General features: G+C 38.2%; 1 protein-coding gene across 18 annotated transcripts in view; it reads right to left on the reverse strand.

Moving 5' to 3' along the window:
- The window catches only part of LOC108493986, a 288,034-nt gene that overhangs the window by 130,159 nt on the left and 133,171 nt on the right, over positions 1-24,704 (reverse strand). For 9 of the 18 annotated variants that reach the window (XR_001873682.1, XR_001873683.1, XR_001873684.1 and 6 more), the window contains one exon: positions 7,736-7,792. Coding sequence is in view for 12 of the 18 variants with exons in the window: in XM_017808025.1 (XP_017663514.1) it covers positions 7,736-7,792 (57 nt within the window). In the remaining 6 variants the exon portion in view is untranslated. Of the gene's footprint in view, positions 1-356; positions 467-7,735; positions 7,793-16,683; positions 16,943-24,704 lie in introns of those variants that run through there. The other 9 variants (XM_017808034.1, XM_017808030.1, XM_017808021.1 and 6 more) reach the window with 4 other exon arrangements.

The raw sequence follows: 24,704 nt of genomic DNA on the forward strand, positions 1-24,704 counted from the left end.
CAGTACCCTCAGCAGTCTAATAAAAGCTAGAAGTAGTGTCTGCCATAGTTGGATCGTTTCCTCTTTCCCTAAGGGGGAAACTAAGTCTAAAATATAGATGTCTTGATAAGGTTCCTTTTATTATTTTAATAAATGCATACATGTACTTCTATGTTTGTGTCAGAGACACAGCTATGTAAAAGAATTGTGCCTTGTACTTGAATTTCCATAGGAAGTGGATTCCACCATCCCAAACAGTCCTTAGAAAGGCTCAGGAGACAAGTTTTATAAAGCATCTAAAAATTTCCAGTGTTCATAAACTGAATTCATTATAGTGATTGTCTACCTCAAAATTAGGTCAATTTTTTAAAACTCACATTCATTCATCATCTTCAAGATAAGAACTATGATCTTGTACTGAAATCTCTATTCTTTGGGAATATCTTGTATCTAGAAGTCTAGGTTTCATATCAAGGAACCACAGAATAAATGAGCTTGGAAGGGATGTTGAAGTCACAGAATCATAGAATGGCCTGAGTTGGAAGAAACCCTAAAGGTCACCTAGTGCCAACAGCCCTGCCATGGACAGGGACACCTTCTACTAGACCACATTTCTCAGAGCTCTACCCGGCCTGCCTTGGAGACTTCAAGGAATGGAGCAGCCACACCTTTTCTGTGAAACCTGTTCCAGTGCCTCACCACTCTTACAGTAAAGGATTTTTTCCTCATATCTAATCTAAACCTACTGTCTTCTAGTTTGAAGCCATTCCCCCTTGTCCCGTCACCACAGACTCTTGTAAAAACTCCATCTTCCTTGTAGGCTCCCTTCAGGTACTGGAAGGCTACAATCAGGTCATCCCGAAGTCTTTTCTTTTCCAGGCTGAACAACCCCAATTCTCTCAGCCTTTCCTCATAGCAGAGGTGCCTCATCCATCTAATCAACTTGGTAGCCTCCTCTGGACTTGCTCCAAACAGGTCCATGTCCTTCCTGTGCTGGGGACCTCAGAGCTGGAGGCAGCACTGCAGGTGGGGTCTCACCAGAGCAGAGCAGAGGGGCAGAATCCCCTCCCTCCCCTGCTGCCCACACTGCTTTGGATGCAGCCCAGGACATGGGGGGTTTCTGGGCTCCCAGTGGACATGGTTGGGTCATGTCCAGCCTCCCAAGTCCTCCCACCAGCACCCCCAAGTCCTTCTCAGCAGGGCTGCTCTGGATCTGTTCATACTTCACCCTGGATTGGTACTGGGGGTTGCCCTGACCCAGGTGCAGCACCTTGGACTTGGTCTTGTGAAACCTCATGAGATTTCCATGGGCACACTTCTTGAGCTTACCCAGGTCCCTCTGGGTGGCATCGAGTCCTTCAGGTGTGTCAACCACACCCCTCAGCTTGGTGGCATCTGCAAATTTGCTGGGAGTGCACTCAATCCCTTTATTTATGACTACGCCATTAATGAAGATCTAAGAATCATCTAATCTGATTCCCTGCTGAAGCAGGTCTAAGAGCAGGTTTTGCAGTAGCTTGTCTAGTCATGTCCTGAACATTTTCAAGATTGGAGATTTAAATATCAAACAGAAATATCACATCTATCAGAGTGCTCCTGGAGAGGAATATCCGCATGCTCATAGAATTTCAACACTAGCTGTGATCATTATGGTGCTCAGTTCTGATTTCCTTCATAATGAACTCAAAGAGCTGGATTCACTCATTTCTGTATCAACTCATTGAGTCAGGACATGTGTATAATAAGTTTTGATTTAAAGAGGTGAAATTCGAGGTGCTGCAATGCATTCCATACTCGAATGAATAATTCATATCATATAACATCTATAACTCTGTCCCACCTTAACAGACACTCTAGAAGATGGTCATTTTTGGTTCAGAAGATACATCCTTCTAACCTTGTCTTGTATTATTTCATCTTTCACTACAAAAGCTTCTCTTACAGTTCAGTTATCCTAAGCACAGAGACTAATTACTTTCTAGCTATCAAACTGTTTATTAATCCCAGCGGATTATAAATAAATATGTCAAGCTATATGGGAACAAGAGAAAAGGGGGAAAGAGAGAGAAAAATGAAAAAATACACTGGTAGACAAAAAGAAAAATATATTCCAGAAATCTTGCATCTCAGTGCCACCAGGATTTCAAAGAATGCTTCACTGCTGGTCATTTTACCAGCAGTAGTGAAAAGAGAAAGCAGCCAGTTTTGTAATCAAGAACAAATCAGCTTAGGTGCTTCTATCAACAGCACAAAGTGAACTTTATGTTGAGTTGAAGGATGGAAGAAAGAATCAGGGCTTATTTTCCTTCTGAAAGCTGTTCCACTTTTCTGTCTTGTGCTAACTGGACCAAGTTAGAGAGAGATCTTTGCACTGGATAGTTCAGGCTGTGGGCTTGAGTTAGAAGCACTTACATAATATGTGGTCATGTATCCCCCACCACCCTAACCATTAAACCTTTCCAGTAAGAGTCTTACTATGTGAAAACTGTCTGTCTCCTTGAAAAACAATTAGGCAATTACATTGCAAAGTCATGAAAAAGTACTTCCTCTAAAACCTATGAAGAAATCAGACACCTGCATGTGCAATGTAGTCTTAAAAGCAGAATGACAGGATTACAAGGTTAATGGTTTTCCTTTTGACAGATGTTATCTGGGCAGGATTCTGGCTCCCGGAGAGTACAGAAAAAGGAGAAAGACAAAATACAAACAAAAAAACTCCAACAGGCAGCAAAAACCAACCAAGTGAAAAAGAATTTTAAACAAAATAAACAAGAATTAGGAGAGATGAGAAGTATCTTTTTCTGAAACCACACTTAACTCATTCAGTAACATCCAAGAGATGCAAATAAAGTCAATATCATTAGGTTTTTTGCTTAATTAGATTCAAGGATGAAAGAATTCATGAAATCATAAGGCCTCTTCACATGTGGATTTGTAACCAGAATTTGCTTTCAGACATGAGAGCAAGAAGAATGTGGCTTGCCTACAACCTGGGCTTGACCCATCAATTTTTAAATGTGTAAACCAAGAATCTCCTCATAAGATGCTCTTTATAAGACAGGAATGAAAAACCCACCTATAAATGAAGCAGAACCCCAAATCTTATCAAACAGATGAGCTCCTGCAATTCAAGTCAGTTGTCTAGAATGTAACATGCGGTCAGATAAGCACTCAGCAAGACTCTGATGTCACTGTTAAGGCCGGTAAGCAGCCAAAGAAACAATATTCTGTAGACTACAGCATCAGAAATCCCACCAAAGCAAGGGTCTCTCCCCGCAACAAAAAAAAGAAGACAACAGAGAGGATGTCATTAGAACAATACACATGGTGTAATAAAGTATAGGGTGGCAGCACTTAGTTATCCCTTTAAAGAGGAATCTAATACTACTCTGCCACTGATTCTTGCTTTTCCAATTCAGCACAAGGCACGATGTTCACGAGTGCCTGAAGCAAGTCTCCTTAGTGACCTGGAATCGGCAGGACTCAGAATCCAGGGATCTCAGCTCCACTCAGATCTTGTGTCTCGTGTTCATCACTAATCACGTGCCACTGAGGGCCCAGAGACTGTCGAGGAACAACACTGAAGCCATGTATGCCTCCTGTAGCCTTACCTTGGCCAGCCTCAGCTCTGGCACAGTGGCAGCTGGGATGCCATCGGAGACTAATCATGCAGCTGGAGGGCTTTGGATTTGACCAATCCAAATTGGGGATCCGATCACACCACTACAAACCCCAAGGCACTCTTGGATCTCCCTAACTTTTCCTTGACTCTGAGCATGAGAAGATGCCAGCTAAAGATACACTTTTGATACAAACCTAATAGTAGAGAAAACGGCAATTTATTCTGCATATCAAAAGTAAAGGATCACTTCTACCGCTCTCCACCAAAAGAAAGCACAGCATACAACAAGCACAAAAGCAATTTAATATTTGTACACAAAGCAGACCTAATCTTATTTGGAGTCTTCAGACACCACACCAATGAAATAAGAACAAATTCTGGACACTACTATTATCCTCATATGGTTACTGAGCAACTTCTTACTAAAGACAGACACCTGACACTGTCTCCCACAACTGAATCTTGCTTCACTTACCACTTTGCCTATCATTCACTGCACGGGTACATCTAACATAAGAGTGTTAGCTCCTTGAGAAAACATGAATAATTTAATGTGTGTAAAATGCCCCACAGACTCCCCTGATGCACCACTCATGCAAATCCATTCCTGTTGGGCTGATCCTTCAGGAATCAGACAATAGGTAACACAAGTACATGACAAGACTCAAGGAGGAGCAAACTTGCTGCACCAAAGAGAAAATGTAAGGAAGGAGGCACAAGGCAGAAACTGCACGGATGTTTTTGCAGCAATAATTAGTGGTCATCTCTAACACAGTGTCCAGAGGAGGCCACTAAGTTGATTAGAGGGATGGAACACCTCTCCTTTGAGGAAAGGCTGAGAGAATTGGGATTGTTCAGCCTGGAAAAGAAAAGGCTTTGAGGTGATCTAATTTTGGTGTGCAGTACCTGAAGGGAGCCTACAGAAAAGATGGAGAGGGACTATTTACAAGGGCCTGAGGTGACAGGACAAGGGGGAATGGCTTCAATCCGAAAGAGATTAGGATTAGATCAGATATTAGCAGGAAGTTCTTTACTTTGAGGGTGGGGTAAAGCACTGTCACAGGTTGCCCAGAGAAGCTGAGGATGCCACATCCCTGGAAGTGTTCAAGGGCAGGTTAGATGACACTTAGAGCAACCTGGTCTAGTGGAAGGTGTCCCTGTCCATGGCACAGGGATTGGAACTAAGTTCCTTCCAATTCAGGCCATTCTATGATTCTATTGTATGATGATAGGAAGTGCTACATGAAACACTGCACAAACTGCAAGATCTCCAGCTGTACAAAGTACAAAGAAATATTCTGAGAACAGTTCTATACATGATTCTCTATGTTAATCCAGACCAGAAGTGTGGGTTCACTGCCAGTACCACAGCACATATTTCACATCTCTCTCTGCTCTGCCTCTTATGTTTTCCTTATTTTCTTTCCTACATTTCTCTACCCTTAATTAATCTCCAATTCAGCAGGCCATTCTGTATGACTGAATATTTGAAAATTCTTTTAAAATCAGCAACCAAATGCTCATATTAAATACATCTATATGGATGTCTGTATAGGTGTGTGTATATATACACACACAGAGGCACACACGGTATTCACACACACAGAGAGAACATAACCCTAACAGAATTGCTTCCAACTATTGGGATATAACACTACTTTGCCCACCAGATGGCAGTAACTTCAACTTAATATAACCAGTCACCACACGCACAGCAAACAATGGCATTCCTTATATTTGGGATTTTCCTTAAGACGGAATGCTGGGTTTTTGAACATGTAGAGTGGAGCTATTCCAGTTTCCTTCTGTTTAATGACAAGCTGTAGGATGAAGTGTTGTACTACCAGCTAAGTTCAACACTGATCAGTGTATCCTATAAAGTTGTTTCGATTTTTTTTTTAAAACAGATATAATTTCATAGGGGTTTTTTTTCAGTATACTGTAATTTTCTCAAATTTGAGAAGTGCAGGTGTTATTCCCAGTCATTGTCTTTTTCCAAGAATAATTTCCAAACAGAAATAAATGAGTAACTTTCAATTGCATAATAAACAGACTTTTACAGTACATGCTAACAGTTAAAAAGACTAAAGGACTCCAAAAAGGGGGGGAAATGGAAAAAACCTTGTGCATAATTGTTTGACAAAAATATGCAGTGTGCAGATTTCTTAAGGTAACACCTACTGCAAAAATATTGCAGGCAGTACATACTATATTACATACAGGCTAAATCGCCTTTAATGTGGGAGCTGACAATTGCTCCTACTGGTAAAAGCAAGAAAGTTTTCTCAACATAGTCCAGGCATCATAAAATAATGTAGTCTAGTGGATGGGGACTGCTCTGTAGGATATCCAGCTATAGAAGCAACTAATCATTGATTCTAGCCAAAAGATTATTGTTCCTTTTTTTATTTCTTTAACTTCTCCCATTTTTTAAAAGAAATTTTCCAGAACAAAATGTCCTATATTATAAAAAGAGGACTTCACTCCTATACTATTAACATTAGTATTCAGAATTATTAACTGGGTTTTTATGCATCTCTATTCTGACTGCAAAGATAATATCAAAAGTGCACATTCTTATTAATAAAACACACTCATCTTCCAATAAATTTATGACAAAATACACAGTCTGTTTGGACAGCTGGCTTCCACCATCCTACAGGCAGGGATTCAAGATCCTTTCTTAGTTTCATGATCTCTTTTTCAGCAGAAAGACAAAGTAGAGCAAAATTTTCTCCAGATATACAAAACAGATAAGTATGGTAATGTTAAAAAAAGACCAAGAAAATAAAGCAAAAAAATTATCCAGGCTTTATGGATAAGCAGAAGATTCAGAGAAAACAACGGTGGCAAAAAAAGAAACCGGTCTCAGACACACACACAAAAAAAAATTAAAAAAAGAAACCAAGACCTTAACAAAAGATTTGCAATAAAAGGAGGAAACATAAGCAGGAGGGTAAGAAAATACGATTGTGAAGCCTTTGGGAAGAGAGAGAAGGAAAGCCTAAGTGTGGCTATCAGGCCTGGCTTTAGGAATGCCACTGTATGCAAAAAGCTAGGTCTCTGCCACCTGCTCCAGCTGAAATAGGCTGGTGAAATACTGTTTTTCAAGAACACAGCGATATGCCTACTTTCTACTGATTAAACATTAAGCAGTCAGGCAGACTTGTTTTTCACACTTACGGCTAATATTCGTAAATATTTCACTTTTAATAGCCAGTTCCTCTAAATAAAACAAAAATGTAAAACCCATTCACATGGATGTGTACTAGACCACCAGCAGCCCAAATTAGCGTCATTTTAACTGATGATAATCTCTAGATATAGTATAATTCAAAAGACTTTTTCATAAACTTTTCATTATGGCTTGATATTCTTCTGAGATCGCACATTCACATCGGCTGGGAGTATGAGCAGAACCCACCATAAAACTCATTCCTAACATCTGAAGGGAGAGGAAAAGTAAAGGTATCAAAGAATTTTGAGTATGAGCCTGTCCAAAATGGTTTGAACTGGAAAATGCAAACCTGTTTGAACAACCATGCACTCAAAATCCATCCTTAGATCAGAAAGAGAAACCAAGTGAGTCATTGTTGAAGGGAACAGAGTAAAGCACAGGGGTCTACCGTTCAACACAAGGGCCCAGCATAAAAAGTTTAGCACAACCCCGTGATGTTCAAAGCGCTGGTGAAGTAGGAGTGACAGGCAACTGCTTTTTCCTCCAACTGCAGTATCAGTAGTAATCCTACAGTCACGTTTAGGAAAATTCTATATATTTTGAAAAGGATATGGGGAAAAAATACAGGTAAAGGAAGAGCCACAACTACTGGATACTGGGCAATGTGTTATGGCGAAATTTTAAAGAGATATCAGATCTATTTTAGTTGACTTGAACAAATATGTAGCAGTGATTACAGGAAAAAAATACCGTCTATGGCTGATTTGAAACACAGCCCTGTGCTGTGAGGAGGACCATGACTGAGCTCCTTGGGAGCCATTTCAAACACAGAGGGAGTGTCTCCTCCCCATCCTGGGAAAGCCACCATGGGATGGAGAACCTCAGCACTGCCCATGGCCCCATGTGCACTGGGTGACTGGGATTCCGAAACTTTGGGTAATGGCCTCGGGGCTTACCTGCAGCTCATGAAGTGGCAAACACAGTCCTGCTGAGACAGAATGGCAGCTGCACACCTAGAAAAGATGCAGGGCATCAGAACAAGGATACAGGACTCACGCAATAAACTAGTTGAGTTTCACCCGCTATTTTAAAATTAACCCCGTTTCAAAGAAAGACATAATGTTATCTCCCAGAATTACAAAATATAAAGACAAAAAAGAGGAAACTTTTTTTTTCAAGGCTTGATGAACTTCAACATGTTAAAAAATTTACGGGAATTGTCATATATCAGCAGCTGAAACGACAAAATAAGGTGGTACCATGACATCTGTCTTGCAGAGCCCACAGCCTTTCAGCACATCACAAACTGGGGGCACTCTTGCTGGCTGGACACTCGGTTGCGTACTGACCCATGCAAGCTAATTAAAGTCATGATTTTATGACTTTTATTTCATGCCAACCAGCTTGAATTTATGCACAAAACTTATAATTTTTCTCATTTGTGCTAACTTCTTCACAGCAGACACAAAGTTGTGTTTAGCAGAATATTTAGGGAAAGTATTAATCTACAATCACATGTCTAGCACAGTAAATACAATACCAAGGGAAAACACGTGTAGCAGAAGCACTATGCTGGGAAAATGTGTTTAGCTTACACAGTAAGAAATGCTTTGAGCTGTTTGTTATCAACATATCACATACAGTGCTTTCCTTTCATTAACATGGAGTTTTTCAAGAAGAGGAATAAGTTAGCAAACTTGTTACACTCAGCAAAAGCACAAGATTTTTAAATGAGGAACCCTTCAGTTTCTCAGAGCTCAATTAGTATTAATTACAAGTTTAAAGAAGCACCACAACATATTCACATTGATAGTACAGGCATATCTACAGCATAATTACTGTCACTTCAATAAGTGCAGTCATGCATGTTCATCCCCTTCTAGGATCAAAGTGGTGGCATTTCAAGTCCAGGCTCCTGCTATCAGAGGCAACCGTGTTTCATATTCCTTTCATAAATGTATCATTTTCCACCTTGCAAACAGTTAGACGTGTGTGGAAAACCAAAACCTGACCACCTTCTTGGGAGACTCCTTCAGAACTGCTTTGATGGCTGGAAATCTTCTAACTTCCAGTCTGATTTTCTGCCGGTTATTTCTGCCCCAGCTCTGTTCTTCAGATTAAATAATTGTTCTCCTTAACTCACAGCGTACCTTTTCTCTTGGCCTTTATTTTACTAAAGAGAAATAAAGGTTTTAGTAGCCTCAGAATAACCACCTTTCCCTTCCCCCTATTCATTTTACTCTCATTTCTCTGTTTGTTACACCTAAGTTCATGCTTCCTATACCTGGGCACCCTGAATGCTTGGCAGTATTCCTGGGGAGGCTGTTGTGGTGCCTCTCATGGAGGCATTAATAATTTTATTTCATTACCTGAAAGGTCTAACTTGGTACATTTTTAACTGGCATAAACTCATCTATGGACATATCAGATCATTGGGACCACAGTCATTTTGGATTAAATTCATCTTGTCTAGTTTTAAGCAGCATCTCTGAGCTAGTCACTGCAGGCCATCTCAGAATTAGAGAGACATTTCACAGCATGATTCATCTGACCTGCTTTCAGAGATTCTGACTGGGTGAAATCTGTTGTGTCCTAGAAATACTCTTCACTGACCATGTCTAAACAAATACCTCAGTTGGAGAGATCTATACTGAACTCACTGAACAGCTTATTTTGTTGTTTATTAATATAATCCTCCATTTCCTTTTTAAAAATCTTGAGATATCAGATAATAGCAGAAGCAATCCTAACCACATATATAACTAAGTTTTCAGACTTCCATCCTATTTATATTCCTTGCACTCTCCCAGTTGTGAAGTTTTCTCTGGATTATTCATTGATGGCACTTTTGAACAGCATATTGAAAATGGCTCTTCTAGTAGGCCTTTAAAACCCACAGTAACTAAAGGTGGCACAATTTCCTCTCAAAAATCAAGTGCTTGTGTAATGATTTGACAGAATTATCATTTGACAATTGTTATTCTAGTCTGGCATATGAGCAACAGCTATTTTAGGAAATCAGATTGTAGTAACATTCAGCAGCAAAAACAAAATGCTGAATTTTGATAAAATAAAAGGATGTAGACTTGGGGAAGTAGGTGGATGCTTTTTGTCAATCCATCTCTATCAAAGCTCCTAAACTACATCTTCTAAGCAAGATGCTTGAAAAATCTGAACAGTAAAAGTTAAACATTAAAATCAAACAAACAGGTGCAAATATGTATTTCTATCATATTCTGCAATGGAATAATTACAGAATTTTGCTTCACAAAGAACAAATTAAAATCAGAAGGAATTTGCTACTCTCCCTCACCTCCATAGACAAATCAATGTAGTTACTGTACTATATAGTTTCACAGTGGATTTATGTTTAAAAATTTACTGCTTTTGAATCTTAAGAATTTACCTTAAATCCTCCAAATACGAGCTATAAAATGGGAAAAGTGTAACCACTCTACCGCTGTTTCTTTGCTTTGAGAGGGAAGTGCTAGTAGAGATAAATAAGTTTATCCCAGGTTTTGCAGCAAGTAGCAGGCTGCTACTTGGATATTTTGAGAGTTTTGATTTGGCCAGTACACAGTCATGAAGGTTTTCTTCACGTCTCACCAATCCTGTTTACATACAAGCATTTGAACAATTCTTCATGTGACACAAGTGTTTAGACAAAATTCCTTATGAGAGGGGATAACTGGCGAAAGTTTTCATCCAAACCCAAACTAAATACAAATTACAGAATATCTGGAAGATTGCTGAACACGAGCATGAACAATTCAAAACTGAGTTATTTACCATAGCAGAACTAACTATGAGTACTTGTAATCCTACTTGGTGCTCAGAAACCAAAACTCAGAATAAATCTCAGAAAGGTGAACATCTAACAACTTCATTCCTCAGACCAAAATACCAAAAGGATTAACTTCCAGATAGTTCAGGCTAAAGGAAAAATTCGTGGACAGGAGGTCCATGAACAGATACTGAAGGGTAAGGCAGGGATGTCCCATCCAATACCACAAATCCAAAAAAGATGGATGTCAAGAGAGTACAAGGGAAAAGGATCCCTGAAAGCAGAGAGGCACATGTGCTATCCCCCAATTGAACGCCCTGTTAGCACTGTCACAAAATAAGCATCAAGGTAGATGGACCATTAGTCTGGCCCACAAGAGTATTTCTTGAATTATCTTGTTCCGTGAATAAAAACCAGACAGACTTTGGTACCACCTTAGGGAAACTCAAATAAAATTGTGGGGGGGAAATGTCAATTTAAAATTGTTTAACAGTATAGCCTAAAAGTGAGATCACCTAGTCAGAAATAATGAGTGAAGAAATACCATTAGTGTTCTCACACAACACATATTCAGACCCAAAATCCCTGCCACAGCAGGTTCAAAGGGATGTCATCTCAGAGAAATATGATTTTTTTCAGGATGTAATTCCAGCTACATTTTAAATGTCAGACTATCAACCATTTGCCCCTCATAAACCAAAAATGATCAGATTTTTCATTCTCTATGGAAATTCTACTTTCTTAGGCCAGAATTCTGATAAACGTCCTTGGCAGCAGCATTTGTTAAGCATATATGCTGACCTTTTCAAAGTTCCCCTTTTTAAAAAATTAGTGTTCTTGTTTATCATTTTGCTATGTATTCTTTCAAATACTGCTAAGCACAAACTTTGGATGCTCGCTCGAGTTTGCAAAGTTCCCTACTCATGAGCGTACAAGCATTACAAGACTTCTTTGTCATTCTTTCTTGTCAGTAAAGTATAAATTCCAGAGCTCTTCAACCAATGCAAACACAGGGGAAATTTCCATCCTTCTTCCTGAAACAGGATGTAATAATTCTACCAAAGGCATATCTGTATATAAAATAGCCAATATTTACCCTGAGAACTCCCTCTTTCATGACTAACTATTTGGGAGAAATCAAATATGAAAAAAAAAGGAGTCATTTCCCAGTCAACACAACATTTTAAAACCAAGACCAGCAGTAGGTTAGACACGCTCTGGTCCTGTTTGATTTTTTGTTGCTGGAGCACTTCCCTAAGAAGACAGGCTGAGAAAGTTGGGGTTGTCAGGCCTGGAGGAGAGAAGTCTCCTGGGACACTTACTGGGGCCTTTTAATATTGAAGGGGTTTGTAAGAGAGGTGTAGAGGGACTTTTTACAAGGGCCTGTAATGACAGGGCAAGGAATAATGGCTTTAAGCTAAAAGAAGATAGATTTAGGTAAGATATTAGGGAGAAATTCTTCACTATGAGTGTGGTGAGACACTGGAACAGGTTACCCAGATCAGCTGTGGCTGCCACATCCCTGAAAGCGTTTAAGGCCAGGTTGGACGGGGCTTGGAGCAACCTGGTCTAGTGAAAGGTGTTCCTGCCCATGTCAGGGGGTTTGGAACCAGATGATCTTTAAAGTCCCTTCCAAACCAAACTATTCTATGATTCTATGACAGTTTGGCATGACCAGACCTTAGCAGCAAATATTTTAGCCCTCCAGCATATCACAACGATTGTGATCTTAACTTAGCCAGGGTCTACACGAGAACAAAGCTCTTATTGCTGTTGTTCTGCAGGTCTCTATTAGAAAGCTACAAGAAATATCAGATTATTTCAGATTAACATTATTTAAAGCTTTCCTTCTTGTGAACAGAATACAAGCATTAAAGGGACTTCTACTTATCAATATCAGAGGCTCAAAAAATGGCAGTATAGAAAAGAACCTTATACACTTGAGATGCTCCTGGAATCAGACTAATTTTCATTTCAAAACATCATAGAACTATGAGTGAGAAAATGTGCCTTTCTGGTCATTTGACTCAGAGTGCATGCTGCATCTGTTATTTATTTTCAATGCATTTGGAAGGAGACTTCAATAAGAGGCAATTTAATCAGACTGTCTAAGGTTTTTTGTGGTGGGGATTATAGACTAAGAAGAATATTCAAGAGCCAGAGAGACTTAATTTGTTTAGTATCTTAAATCGAAGTTGATGCAGTTAGTCATTCCCAAGTTTATAACAAACAAATCCACCTACAGTACCAAAAGCAAACAACTGCAACTGTTACTGGCTTAACTGATCTATCAGGCCTCTTGCTTTTGAGGAGGAAAGCCTATAGACTTTCACACGATACCAAAAGTCAAACAACACACTTTTAAGTTTTGATGATTCTTTGCTCCAAGTCCTTGCTCTAAGCAAGTCCACAGTCAGGCTTGAATATTCCTTAATTGTCATTAAGGAAATCTAGAAAAGGATGATCCTGGAGAAAAAAAAAACAAAAAAACAAAGGATTTTTGGTGGGGATTAACCTGGCAGTACTTTTAAAAACCTTGAGTTAAAAAGGTGTCTTTTCATCAAGTTTCAGACAACTGTAATTCATCCTGTATCCCCAGGCTAAACACCTTGGGGTTCTTCTGGGTTTTGCTGCCTTTGCTTTATCCAGTAGATTATTAGGATGTGCACCTCAACAAACTACTGTCCTTAAAGTTCTGGCTTACAACATTGCTGCATATCATTATAAAGTGCCAGAGTATACATTGCTTAAAGATGGCACCAAACTGCAGAACCCAAATCTTCACTGAACAAGAGGATTGTGGGTTTTTTTGTTCTGTTTTGGTGTACTATGACAGAGTTGACATTTTTTTGAAGAATCTTACCTGGGTGACTCAAATTATGAGACTTTTGGTGAAATAAAACCTTTTTCTCAGTTGCTGAAGTTTTCATAGGCTAGATGTTCTGCATTGGTTCAGCTATCTTAACAGATTTCTGTAACTCCTTGCATTTCTTCAGGTAAGGAAAAATGGAGGGAAGAAAGGGTAGAAAAATCATGCTGGTAAGATTGGTACCTCCCATAATTCAAGGGAGCGATTCAGTGCAAAATTCCTGTAAAGTAAACTGATGACACAGTGAACCTTGCCTCCAGCATACTGCATTAAAACTTTGTCTACCTCTCTTGTAAAATCAAAGGATTTCATTCTGAAGACAACAGGGGCATGAATTGCATCGATTATGAAGGAAATTGCACCTGATAAACCTTGCTATGCAAACCACAGAACTCCCCATCATCCAGAAGGCATCTTCAGTATTAAAAAAAGCTCTCTTTCTCCCTGTTCTCAAAATCAGTGATGTAGTCCCTTGGTTCAGAGAAGCTGAATTGGCCTCTGTATCACAATGGAGGTTAGAAAACAGTGGTGCTTCCTGAGGCCCTTAGAGCCCTGGTATTCAAGAAGAGGCATAAAATGCTTAGATTATTTGCTCCTTCACTTAAATGGATAGTTCAAAGGGGAAAGTAAAGAGAAATATCCAGTTATTAGTCATCACTGGTTGAAATGGAGTAAAAGGCCTCAAACTGGCAGCCTGAACTTTAGCTTGAATGAACCAGGTGCAAAGCTGGCACATAATTCAAGCAACAACTCAGTATAACCCAATTTTTTTTTCAGAACCTCAGTGTTGACGACACAAGAGGGACAGAAGCGTGTGTACTTTGGGGCAACACAACAACACATGGTAAAATCCACCCTACAGCAACAACAGAACTAAAACTTAATGGTTTCTCAATCATGTTTTCATTGCTCATAGAGATACAACTACTCCCTTCAACACCAAGCCTTACACATCTTTCATTGCAATGCTCTCAGCTCCTTACAGGAGAAGACTAATTATTTCAAGAATGATCATGAACATAATTAATATCAGATCCTCCCCTTGGTACACTGTGCAGACTGCTGTGAATCCAGAAATTATTTTCTTATTAATGACATTAAAATGGACAAGAGGGAAGCCTTTTACTTTAAAAATCTTCCTTCTAGTAGCCAAATCTCTCTCTTTTTAAAATTTGTTTATTAAAACCTAATGTGTTATTAGCATGAGAATAATTTCAAGCAGTGCTTGGATACCAAATACAGCAGCACTGTCTTTTGCACTGTTTATGCCATACATGTGAGACTTGAGTACTTAATACTTTAATTTACTATTGAAGGTAATAAAAATTAAGAGAACTCCACAGCCTAAATAAAGCTGAAGGCACAACACTTCTACATGGTGTATGAATTTCTAAACTGCAGTCAGCATATGAACATGTTTGTCATCATTAACATGCATCTTTAGTTCAGCAGGAACACCACAATGCAGCCTACACAAAAGACCAGCAAACAAATTCTTATCTTAAGCGGATGGGACAAGTTAATGGACCTTCTGGAGCAAAGTTACAGTTTGCAATCCTGTCAGTGTCAATCTGAAAACTGAATTAATATGCAGGATATAAATTACCCAGAATGAATCTAATTAATCCGGATCACGACTATTTTAAGATAATGGGCTTTCTACTTTTGCTATTAATATTTAATTGCTTATATTGCGTATTTATCTTTTCTGTGCATTTTTTTCTTAGATAATTTTGACCCATAACTGTGCAGGGTAGGCCAAAGATTTTTTCAAAAAAGCCTATTGCTATTTGGAGGCAACTTACTGTTAGTTCACATACTTTCATCTCGAATACACAGACCTCAGTCTGAAGTTGAATCAAACCAACCTACAGATCAACGAAACTTCAGAATACACCTTGAGAAAATACTGCCCTTGATACACTCATAAATATTAATTACATTTATAGGAATAGCAATACAAATTCTACCAAGTACCACAGGTCCCTGCAGCTATTGAAGAGCAGGAAAAAATACTGATGGAAATTACCTGTGTAATTATTAGTGCTTCTGGAACTTCGAACTCTGTTCAACAGTTCGCTAGACATTTCCCCCCCCACACCCCCCATTTTAACAGGAATAGTTGGAATAAAGTTAATTTCATACTGATAATAAGAACACAAATGCTGTAGAGCTTGTAATAGAACAACATACAATAAGTATACAACAGAAGCTACTGGTCCTACAACAAACTCTTTAACAGTAAAATTCTAATAAAATAGTAAGCCATCAAAATTTACAAACTACCACAAACAGTTAAAATGTCACAGAACAGATGTAATAAACACAATTAGAAAAAGCAGGCACACTTATGCCGGAGCAAATACACTGCACATTTTAATTTTTCAAGAGGAAATGTAATATGCCGCAGATAAAGGAGTAACAAAGCAAAGAGAGACTAAGTAAAAACATAACAATTCTCAAAGGTTAATGATTACACCACAGGCATATTGTCACTGATCACATTTTTACTACCTATAGTTAGCAGATAATTTCTTTTTTTGCCCCCCAAAGAAGACAGGACTATTATGTGTTGACTTTTGTGTGCATTATTACTTGTCCTGTCTAGAAGTGCAAATCTCGAAAATTAGCAAAAGGAAGAAAAATAGCTGGCAAAATATTGGAATACAAAAGTTACTGCAGAGAGACAGAAATTCATTACTTTCAGACTCTGTCAAACTTATAATAATATGCACTTAGAAAGAAAAGCAAAATCTTATTTTAAATGGTATTTGCTAAAGCTACGCTAACAAAAGGATTTGTGGCCCTGTCACGAAAAAACATTGACCCTTGACCTTTTTTCAGTTTAGAGGAGGAGAATAGCCAGAATCTTGTATATCGAACAAATGTTTGTTCTATATAAACGTTCTCGCAGTTTTCTTAATTTGCTGAAAAAGCGAAGAAAAGAAAAAAAAAAAAAGACAATATAAAAAGAAAAGAAGAAGAAACTGCCCCAAACGAAAGGCTCAATTCAGAAACTGTGCAAGGCTGCTTCTAAACAGTCATGTGACTTTTTTTTTGCTAACAGCCATGTGCTCGCGTATCATTTTACTCTGAAATAACTCTGCGGATTTCAGCTCAACCTGCCTTTGCTTATAATGCATGACATAGCCTGTGAGGGAGCCTGAGAACCGTCCCTCTTCAAAAGCAAGGTTCCCATGCTTGGCCTGTAACCATGGAAGCAGATGCCTTTTTTGCTTACCCCTGCTTACCTCTTTGCAGCCACGAGCTGCTCCCTATTGTTAAAAGGGGTACGCCTTGATTTTTCTTCGTCGTGACTGAACTTGCCTCTTCTTCAAAGGGCACGATGCTGCAGGTCATTGGTCTAGACTGTTTGCACGGTCCAGAGAACAGCCTTGATGTAACCCTTGCTCCGTCTGTGCCACACCACCAGCCGTGCGACTGCAGACTGTAGGGGGACATCGGAGATCTGTATTTGAAAAGAAGTCCGTCCGATTTTGCCATTGTGCCTTTTCAGTCATCGATCGAATGAATATCGAACCTTCTGTCGTTGCATGTGTGAAATAGATAGCTTAGCAAGCACTTTTGTGCCCAAACCTGTGCAGTGGGCCAAACTCTCTTCCTTTATTCACAAGTATTATTGGTTTTTTGTAGTATAGTAATTTCTTAGGAACTTTAATAACGGTGTCCTAATGTTAGACCAGCCTCACAACAGAATCTCTTTGTTGTAATGTGCTTGATTTAGCACTTAATTTTTTTTTTTTTTAAAGGTGCTTTCTCTTTTAGTCATTCCCAGTTGAACATCAGCCCTCTTAAAGTGCAAGGGTGGCTGATTTTGAATCGGTATGAATAGCCCAGAATCATTTCAAAACAAGATACTGACTGGACGTTTGCTGCCATAAGGCTTTAAAAATAACAGGGGGGTGAGGGGGAAGAAAAGTGAACTTGGAAAGCTTCCAAGATAAATTCAAAAAGTAAAAAATCCAACAAATACAGCTTTTCTTGTTGTTGTTGTTAAATAGAATAAAGCAGACAGTGTTAAGAAAAGATAGATATTGTAATAGATAAAATAACCTGACAGTGGTGGCTAAATCTCTAAAAGAATATTCTTTTTTTTCTCTTGATATAGAAAGACAAATAATTCAGAAAATTAACACCTAGTAACATGGGACCTTGAAAGCACTTTTTGCTCTTCTGTACTATTGCATAAACCTTTCTGATATTCACTGGTCAGCTTACTTTTTTAATATGCATTTAATTAAAAAAAATATACCGATGAATGTCGACACCATTGCAAGAAGTAATGAAAATCATGCTAAACCACTGAGAAAATGTAGCTGAAGTGTTCAGTCGAAGAGTTGAACAGAACTCTAAGAATTTCAGGGGGGAGTGAAGAAAAAGATGCTCTAACACCTTCAAATTAAAAAAACCCGGAATTGTAGCTAACATGGAAAATGATACATTCTTGAAATCAGTCGGTAAGCAAGTTTTTACTCTTCTTTTAACAGAATGGTAAACTCTCTGATCACTGCCTGTCAAAAAAACAATAATCTAGTGAAAGCCATCAGCACCTACTCATCGTAAAATGTGCCTGCCTCTACTCTGTCCTAATAAAATCCGGATTGCATCAAAAAGGGCTTATATATTCTTCAGGGTGTTGCTTACCCAGCGTTGTCTGTATATGACATCAGTATATATATTTTTGAGATACCACTATCTCATACTTCAAGGCATACCTATTTTCTCTAATTGCCGCAGGCAAAGGGGAGGTGCACTAAAGAATAAAGAAGGTTATTGTGACAGATGAAACATAATTCACAATGAGTACTCTTTTCATCCAGCCCTAAGTAGCAGAGGATTACTCCAAGCTGAATTTTAGGGGAGTATGTATGATCTGATTTAATAATACAAGGACAGGCCACGAGCTGAAAGGCAATATAAACCAATTATGCTTTTGCTGATTGTTTGTGGGGTTTTGTTGTTGGGGTTTCCCCCCATCCCTTCTCTTTTCTGGAAATAGAAGAAATGTTAACCTGAAGAGGGTCTGAAGAAACATGGGGAAAAGTAAGAAATGCGGAGAAATAAAAGTTGGGATTTTTTGGAATGGATATTGACAAATGCTTATTCTATATTTCTGCTTCATGACACTTAAATGAAATAAGATCATGCCTTTTCTTCAGTATTAATGCGCTGTGGAAGTAGGTAAACTAATTTTAATACACTTACTGAACTTGTCTTGCTTCCGAGAAATTAATACTTGAGTCTTCTAAAAATGCTGTATGATGTCAAGTTTAGATGTAGATAACTGTGATAGTAAAATAACTTTGTGCTAAGTGTGTGTACATTGCTTTTCTGAGTCACTATTTTAATATTTAAACAGTAAGTGAGTAAGCTTGCATGAGTATTTTATATGTTTGTTTCCTTATAGCGTGCTTTGGAAAATAATTGCCTAGCACAAATTACTGTATTACATTCGGAAAGGTTTCATCTTTTAGACTTTCAGTTTCATATAGCAACTATTTTTTTTATGATCTAAAATTGCATTCAGAATGCCTGGACATGTGTAGCTAGTTAAACTGAAAAAACTGCTAAGGTGCTTGGCAAAAAACCCCAACAAAACAGTATCTCATTTTCTCTTTAGAAATGTTCTTTTAGACTGACTACTTTTTAAAGTAATAGGTAACTTTTAAAAATTCCATTTTAATGCAATTGTATTAATCACTGATCTTCTCAAAGAACATTTCTATAAATTTTCTATAATTTAGTATGTAAAATAAAACTATTTTGAGATACATATTCTAAATGTATTATTCTAATCTTCATCTTGTTTGAAAAATCACAAAAAAATCAAACAACTGTGAGTTACATGTTTGCTTTCATATATTTTGGATTTTTTAATTAAAAAAAAACAAAACTGCTTAGCAGTCAGAGTTAATAAAACTGTGCTTCTAACTGAAAATGAATTATTACTGGGGCTTAGTTTATAACTTTGAGATTTTGGACTGAAATATAAAATAAAGATTAATTGGAACAGACTTTCTGTTATTCTGTGCTGCTATATATCAGACCAGCTAAGATGATTCAACAACTTAAGATCAAATGTTCCATAAACAAAATAGCAAAGAAATGGCATAAAAATCAGCATGTGAAATTATTATTATATTTTCTAAAGCAGGAAAAGAACACTGAAATTTTGTCTCTCTAGAGGCTGTTACCGAACTATTCTCTTACATAATATGATTTCATACCATTCTTAAAAGCAAACATAAAACCAATATTAAGTGTTTCATAAACACCATAAGCAATTAAGTGTATTTCAGTGGATAAGCAGGATGCATTAAGCACACCACAGTACTATATTTTAAAGAAAGAATGAGCAGTCAGAAAACACACGAAGTACAAAAAGAAAACTGCCAGAGTGAAAGCATACATTTTAATATTTTAGTTCGCAAAGGGAGCAGCAGCCAAAAGACCGTTCTAACCACCTGACAAACAGCAACAAACAACAGCTCTTGAGTCAAAATATTTATTAGGGTGTCATGTCAATGCACAGCCTAACATATGTGCCAAGGAGAAATTATTCTATTATCTTCAGCTGAGTGAAGCAGTAACAATGAACGTACAGATTTATAAATATATATAGGAGTGAGAACGTTCTTTCAAATCATACAACCATTTAGCTTTCATTGATAATTTAAAAAATATATTTAAAAGTGTAAAGTACAAGTTCCATTAATTCCTGTGACAATTTTTATCCAAATATTTTTGTTGCCATGACACACTGCACTTGCAATCCATCGTAAAGTTTCTTAGCAAGAAATAATACACTTTAGCATTTGTTTAAGGAGTCAAATGGCATTTTAGCTACTCTAAATGACATTAATTTAAGTAATATATCTTCTGTTATAAACTTTTAAACAGCATATATATATTTTAGGGGCATTCATATTGGTAGACTGGTTTTGTTCTCTTTAAAATTAGTTTGAATTAAAATTTACTATTGACATGCATAAAACTTTCAGTAAAAGTGCAGAGGAAGGTTGCCTTTGGAAAAGTAGGGAAAAGAAAGCACGTCAGATGATGCCTGCATGCAACAAAAGAATCTCTTAAGATGAACAATGTTTTAATACTGAATCAAACGGTGAGCACGCATGTAATTTACAAATCTAAAAATATATAGTATTACACATTATTTTCATTCTTTTCTGTAAAACTTACATCAGGCTGACTCATAAAAAATTCACCACATCATTTTTAACAGCCAGTGTTGAGGTTTTTTTAAGAGAGAAAAGGCAGGGCAAAAGAGCTCTTCGTGTCCCTTGCAAACAGCTTTGATTTTAACCAAAACTAAGTGTGCAGGTATAGTTGTCTCATCCCATACCCTATAAATCTTTAAAAACCTGCAACTGAAATTAAGATTTGTAATATTTTGGGAGCTACAAAGAACACAGCAGCTCAGGAGACAACAGTGGGAATGTAAGAAATCACAGACTTTGATTCTATACGACAAGCTGGATAGGAGTCAAAGCTGCCACATGTGGTGTGAAAAAATGCCACCCCGGTGTGAACAAAGGGTTTAAAATGGAGTCAAGAAGCGTGCAAGCTCAATGTCTAAGCTTTTCCTGTGAATTGTACTGCCACAACCTGCAGGATATCAAGTGGGCTGGGAAGAATAGAGTGCCTTTGGAAGCTACAATGGAGTAGCGGTGGCCGTCGGTGCATTAGGGTTTCTATTGTTTTGGTCTTCTTGTTTGCGTGTCCTGACAATGTGCTGCTCTACTTCAGCGAGAAATTAAACTCTAAGCACCAAAAATAAAGTCACAAAATTCACCGAGAAACTGATGAATGCAGCAACTCTGATCTTGCTTATTGTAGTCCTAGTTTACAGCTCAATGAGAGAATTTACCAGCTGGACTGTTCATTTCACTGGGCCCTGAACCACAATCTCACGCGTGCAAAAGAAAAAGAATAATAAACGCTGTTCATAAAAATCTCTGTGACCTTTTACTAAGATAATAATTGCAATAATGTAAATATTTTTGGGGGTTCATTCAAACAGAAAGAATGCTGCACCTTATTTCAGTCAACAGCTTTCCTCCTTTTATTACAACATAAAGCTAATAATCTGCATATTCATTTCAGAAAACACTGTCTTTTGGAAATAATCTATGCAAGTGCATGCAGCAGCAACCCAAAAGTGTATAGGTCACACGCTTGCAAGGATCCTGTGCTAACACTGTTCAACAGTGAAGGTACTAAAAATCATAAATATTCTACCTAGGTAAAGGAAAATGTTATGTAGTCAAGGCAAAAGGAATAATAAGAAAGAAAATAGTTAAATACATCTTCCCAAGAGATGTAAACAGCAAAAAGTACAAGTTTCACAAAGAGAAAATGCATTATATTTATCAGAATTCCAAAACAAAATCAATTAAAATCCAAGGAAGCACACCCACAAAACTCAATAAACAGTAGATTTTCTAAGAATTAAAGAAACCTTCTTATTTCCTATATTACATTTACATGTTTTATTAAGGATTAGGTCAAAAGCCACCGATTTTTAGTTTACGAATGCAGGTCAAGACAAGAACATTTTTCTATTTACTCTGTGTAACTCTGTATAGAAATCAATCTGTTACTTTCATTACAACCACACAATCAATTCCATTTAAAGTACAACGCAACAGCCAAGTCCAAGGACAATATGGATCGCTGAAAATCCTTCATACTCTCTACAGAATTTATTCAGTTTGACTGGGATGATTTTTCTTCTCATTAGTATTCACCAAGCTTTCACAAACAAACTTATCCCAGCTTCACCTGTTTTTAGTTCAAAGCATAAAGCAAAACAAAGCAAACACTAATTTACCGATCCTGGCACTGCTCTGTAAGTATTGCTCCTCAGTAAATAACACAAATCATCTATTAAAGAACAATTTTATGGAGGAGAATGCCTAAGTCACACTGAGTCACGAATATTTCTGCAAACTGCAGTAAGACAGGACTACATGCCAGATAAACCGCGTGACATACACACATGCAGACACGTATGATGAATGTCGATGATGTATTTAAGCAGTCTGTCTTAAATGACTGTATTTTATCACCTTACAAATACTTGTAAATATGCCCCTCTCATTTTTCTCTCCCTCATAATGTTATTCTGAGGTTCCTAAGGGACACAAAGCTGAGGTATTTAAAAACTGTAAAATATTATAAATGTCTTTCTCTGCATACCCAAAGAATTTGTTATGATCATTTGAAAAGATGCAATTTAGCCATTGTTATAAATCTTTTAAATGTTCATAATTACTTTAACATTCCTAGTTCAACATATTAAAATCTAGGCATAATATCAGATTTTAAAACTGTAAAACTCCAAACAGTACTTTTATTTATGGTATGTTTGTTCAGGTTTATTTGCTGATTTGCTTTTATTCCCGGTCTATTTTCTCAACTCATTTTCTGCTGCATCTTAGTATTTGTAGGGGCTTGTTAAATATTATTTTTTCCTTCTGCCTGCCTGAAACATAAGCCTGTCAAACGAATATTACTGTAAAAATATCAATAGATTTAAAAATGTTCTGTTCAGAGATTTTTGCACAATAAAGCTGCCTGTGATTTTCAAGTAAAAACCTTATCTTGAATATTCGTAGCATTTGTTCCTTATTTGTTCTTTTATTGATCAGTTTGTTCAACTACATGTCTCCCTTCCCAACAAGACATCAGAGAAAATGAAAAATGAATCTTGGAATATTGCTCCAGAACGCGCAGTCAGGTGTCTGGTGGCAACACAGAGGCTGTATTTCCACGTCCACGGTTTCCCAAGCTTTGATAATTTGAGATGGCACTGATATGTAATCTCTGGGTGTTTCTTAGGGTGCCATCTCCTTTTTTAATCCAATGTATGTTTTTAAGTCGCTATTAAATTGTTGTTCCTGCCAAGTGGTCATCCAATTAGCAGCATGCTCTCTTGGGTAACAAGACAGCACGCACACATGTACATACATACATGTACATGTACGGATGGGAATGTGTGTATTTTGGCTTCTTATTCCAGCTGAGCCTCAAACTCGGGCTCTCATCAACCAGTTAAATTTCTCTCTGCCAAATCTCACTGAATGTATTTCAGTCAAAAAGAAAATTGCATAATGCCAAATTTCTTGCTCACAGATAACAGCATGTAAATAGACAAAGGGTTCACAGCACTGTGAGAAGAGAAACTGTCCTGACAGACTTGCATTTATCCCCACTGCAAACCTTAAATAAGCACACATAAACATCGTTTTCCTCTTGTTCAGCTGCGTTTACTTGCCACTGCTTCTCTCCCCTGGCTCCCACCAGCTCATTTTCCCCCACCTCCTGAACCTGTCTGTTTTCTTTCTCCTGCCTGTCTGCCAGCAGCGGCGCTGAAGAATCCCCCAAAAGCAGCCCCACGCATCCCCATCCCAGGGGTACCCTGAGCTTGTGAACGGGGCACAGGAACGAACAGGTTAATTCCATACGGGCAGGAACAGGAATGACTCAGGCTTTGAGAACACGAAGCTGGACTGTTTGGAAAGACTGCATTAAATGTAAGACGTAATATCTGAGAGTGAGATAGCAGGGATACTGGTGAGAGAGAAAAATCCACTTTCCCAGAATACTCTCCGTCTATTCAGACATTAAACAGCTGAAACGTGGGCGCCGCAGAGGTTAAGCTTGGCAGCCGAGAGCAGGACACTGAGCTGCTCAGCAGCCCTCGCCTCTCCCTCTGACTGCTTCACCAGCCCGGGGAGCCGCGACACCAATTTCACCAGCAATCTGCCCCCAGGGGCTATTTTAAGACCGTACCAGACCCATATGCAAAGCTGGCCCCAGAGAGCCAGCTCAGATCTGTTTGAAATGCTACAGATTGGCTACGTAATCCAGTTCAGAGCCCGCAAATAGGCGATATAAGGGATCCAGGCTGGCTCCTCACTGCTGCATGAATTTTGGTGATAGCAAAAGAGCCAAAATCGTGGGATATTAGTACAGTTAAAGAATTTATTGGGAAAGAGTAAAGCCCACTTTTTAGAGGACAGTTACCTTTCCTTGCAGCAGGAAAACATACCTTTATTTATTATTAGAAGAAAACAATTCCAAACTTTCCTGACTCAGCTGTGTAAAATTAACAAGCAAGATTTTCCCCTGGCTAAAATGCACACTGGACCAGGGCAGTAACCACCTCCAAACTTAGCTCCTCCCTCTCACCAAAGGACATTTGTTATGGCAGCCCCTCCTGCTACCTCCA

The sequence above is a fragment of the Lepidothrix coronata genome, unplaced genomic scaffold (assembly GCF_001604755.1).
Source record: "Lepidothrix coronata isolate B3197 unplaced genomic scaffold, Lepidothrix_coronata-1.0 Scaffold21, whole genome shotgun sequence".
In the NCBI taxonomy this organism is placed as follows: domain Eukaryota; kingdom Metazoa; phylum Chordata; class Aves; order Passeriformes; family Pipridae; genus Lepidothrix; species Lepidothrix coronata.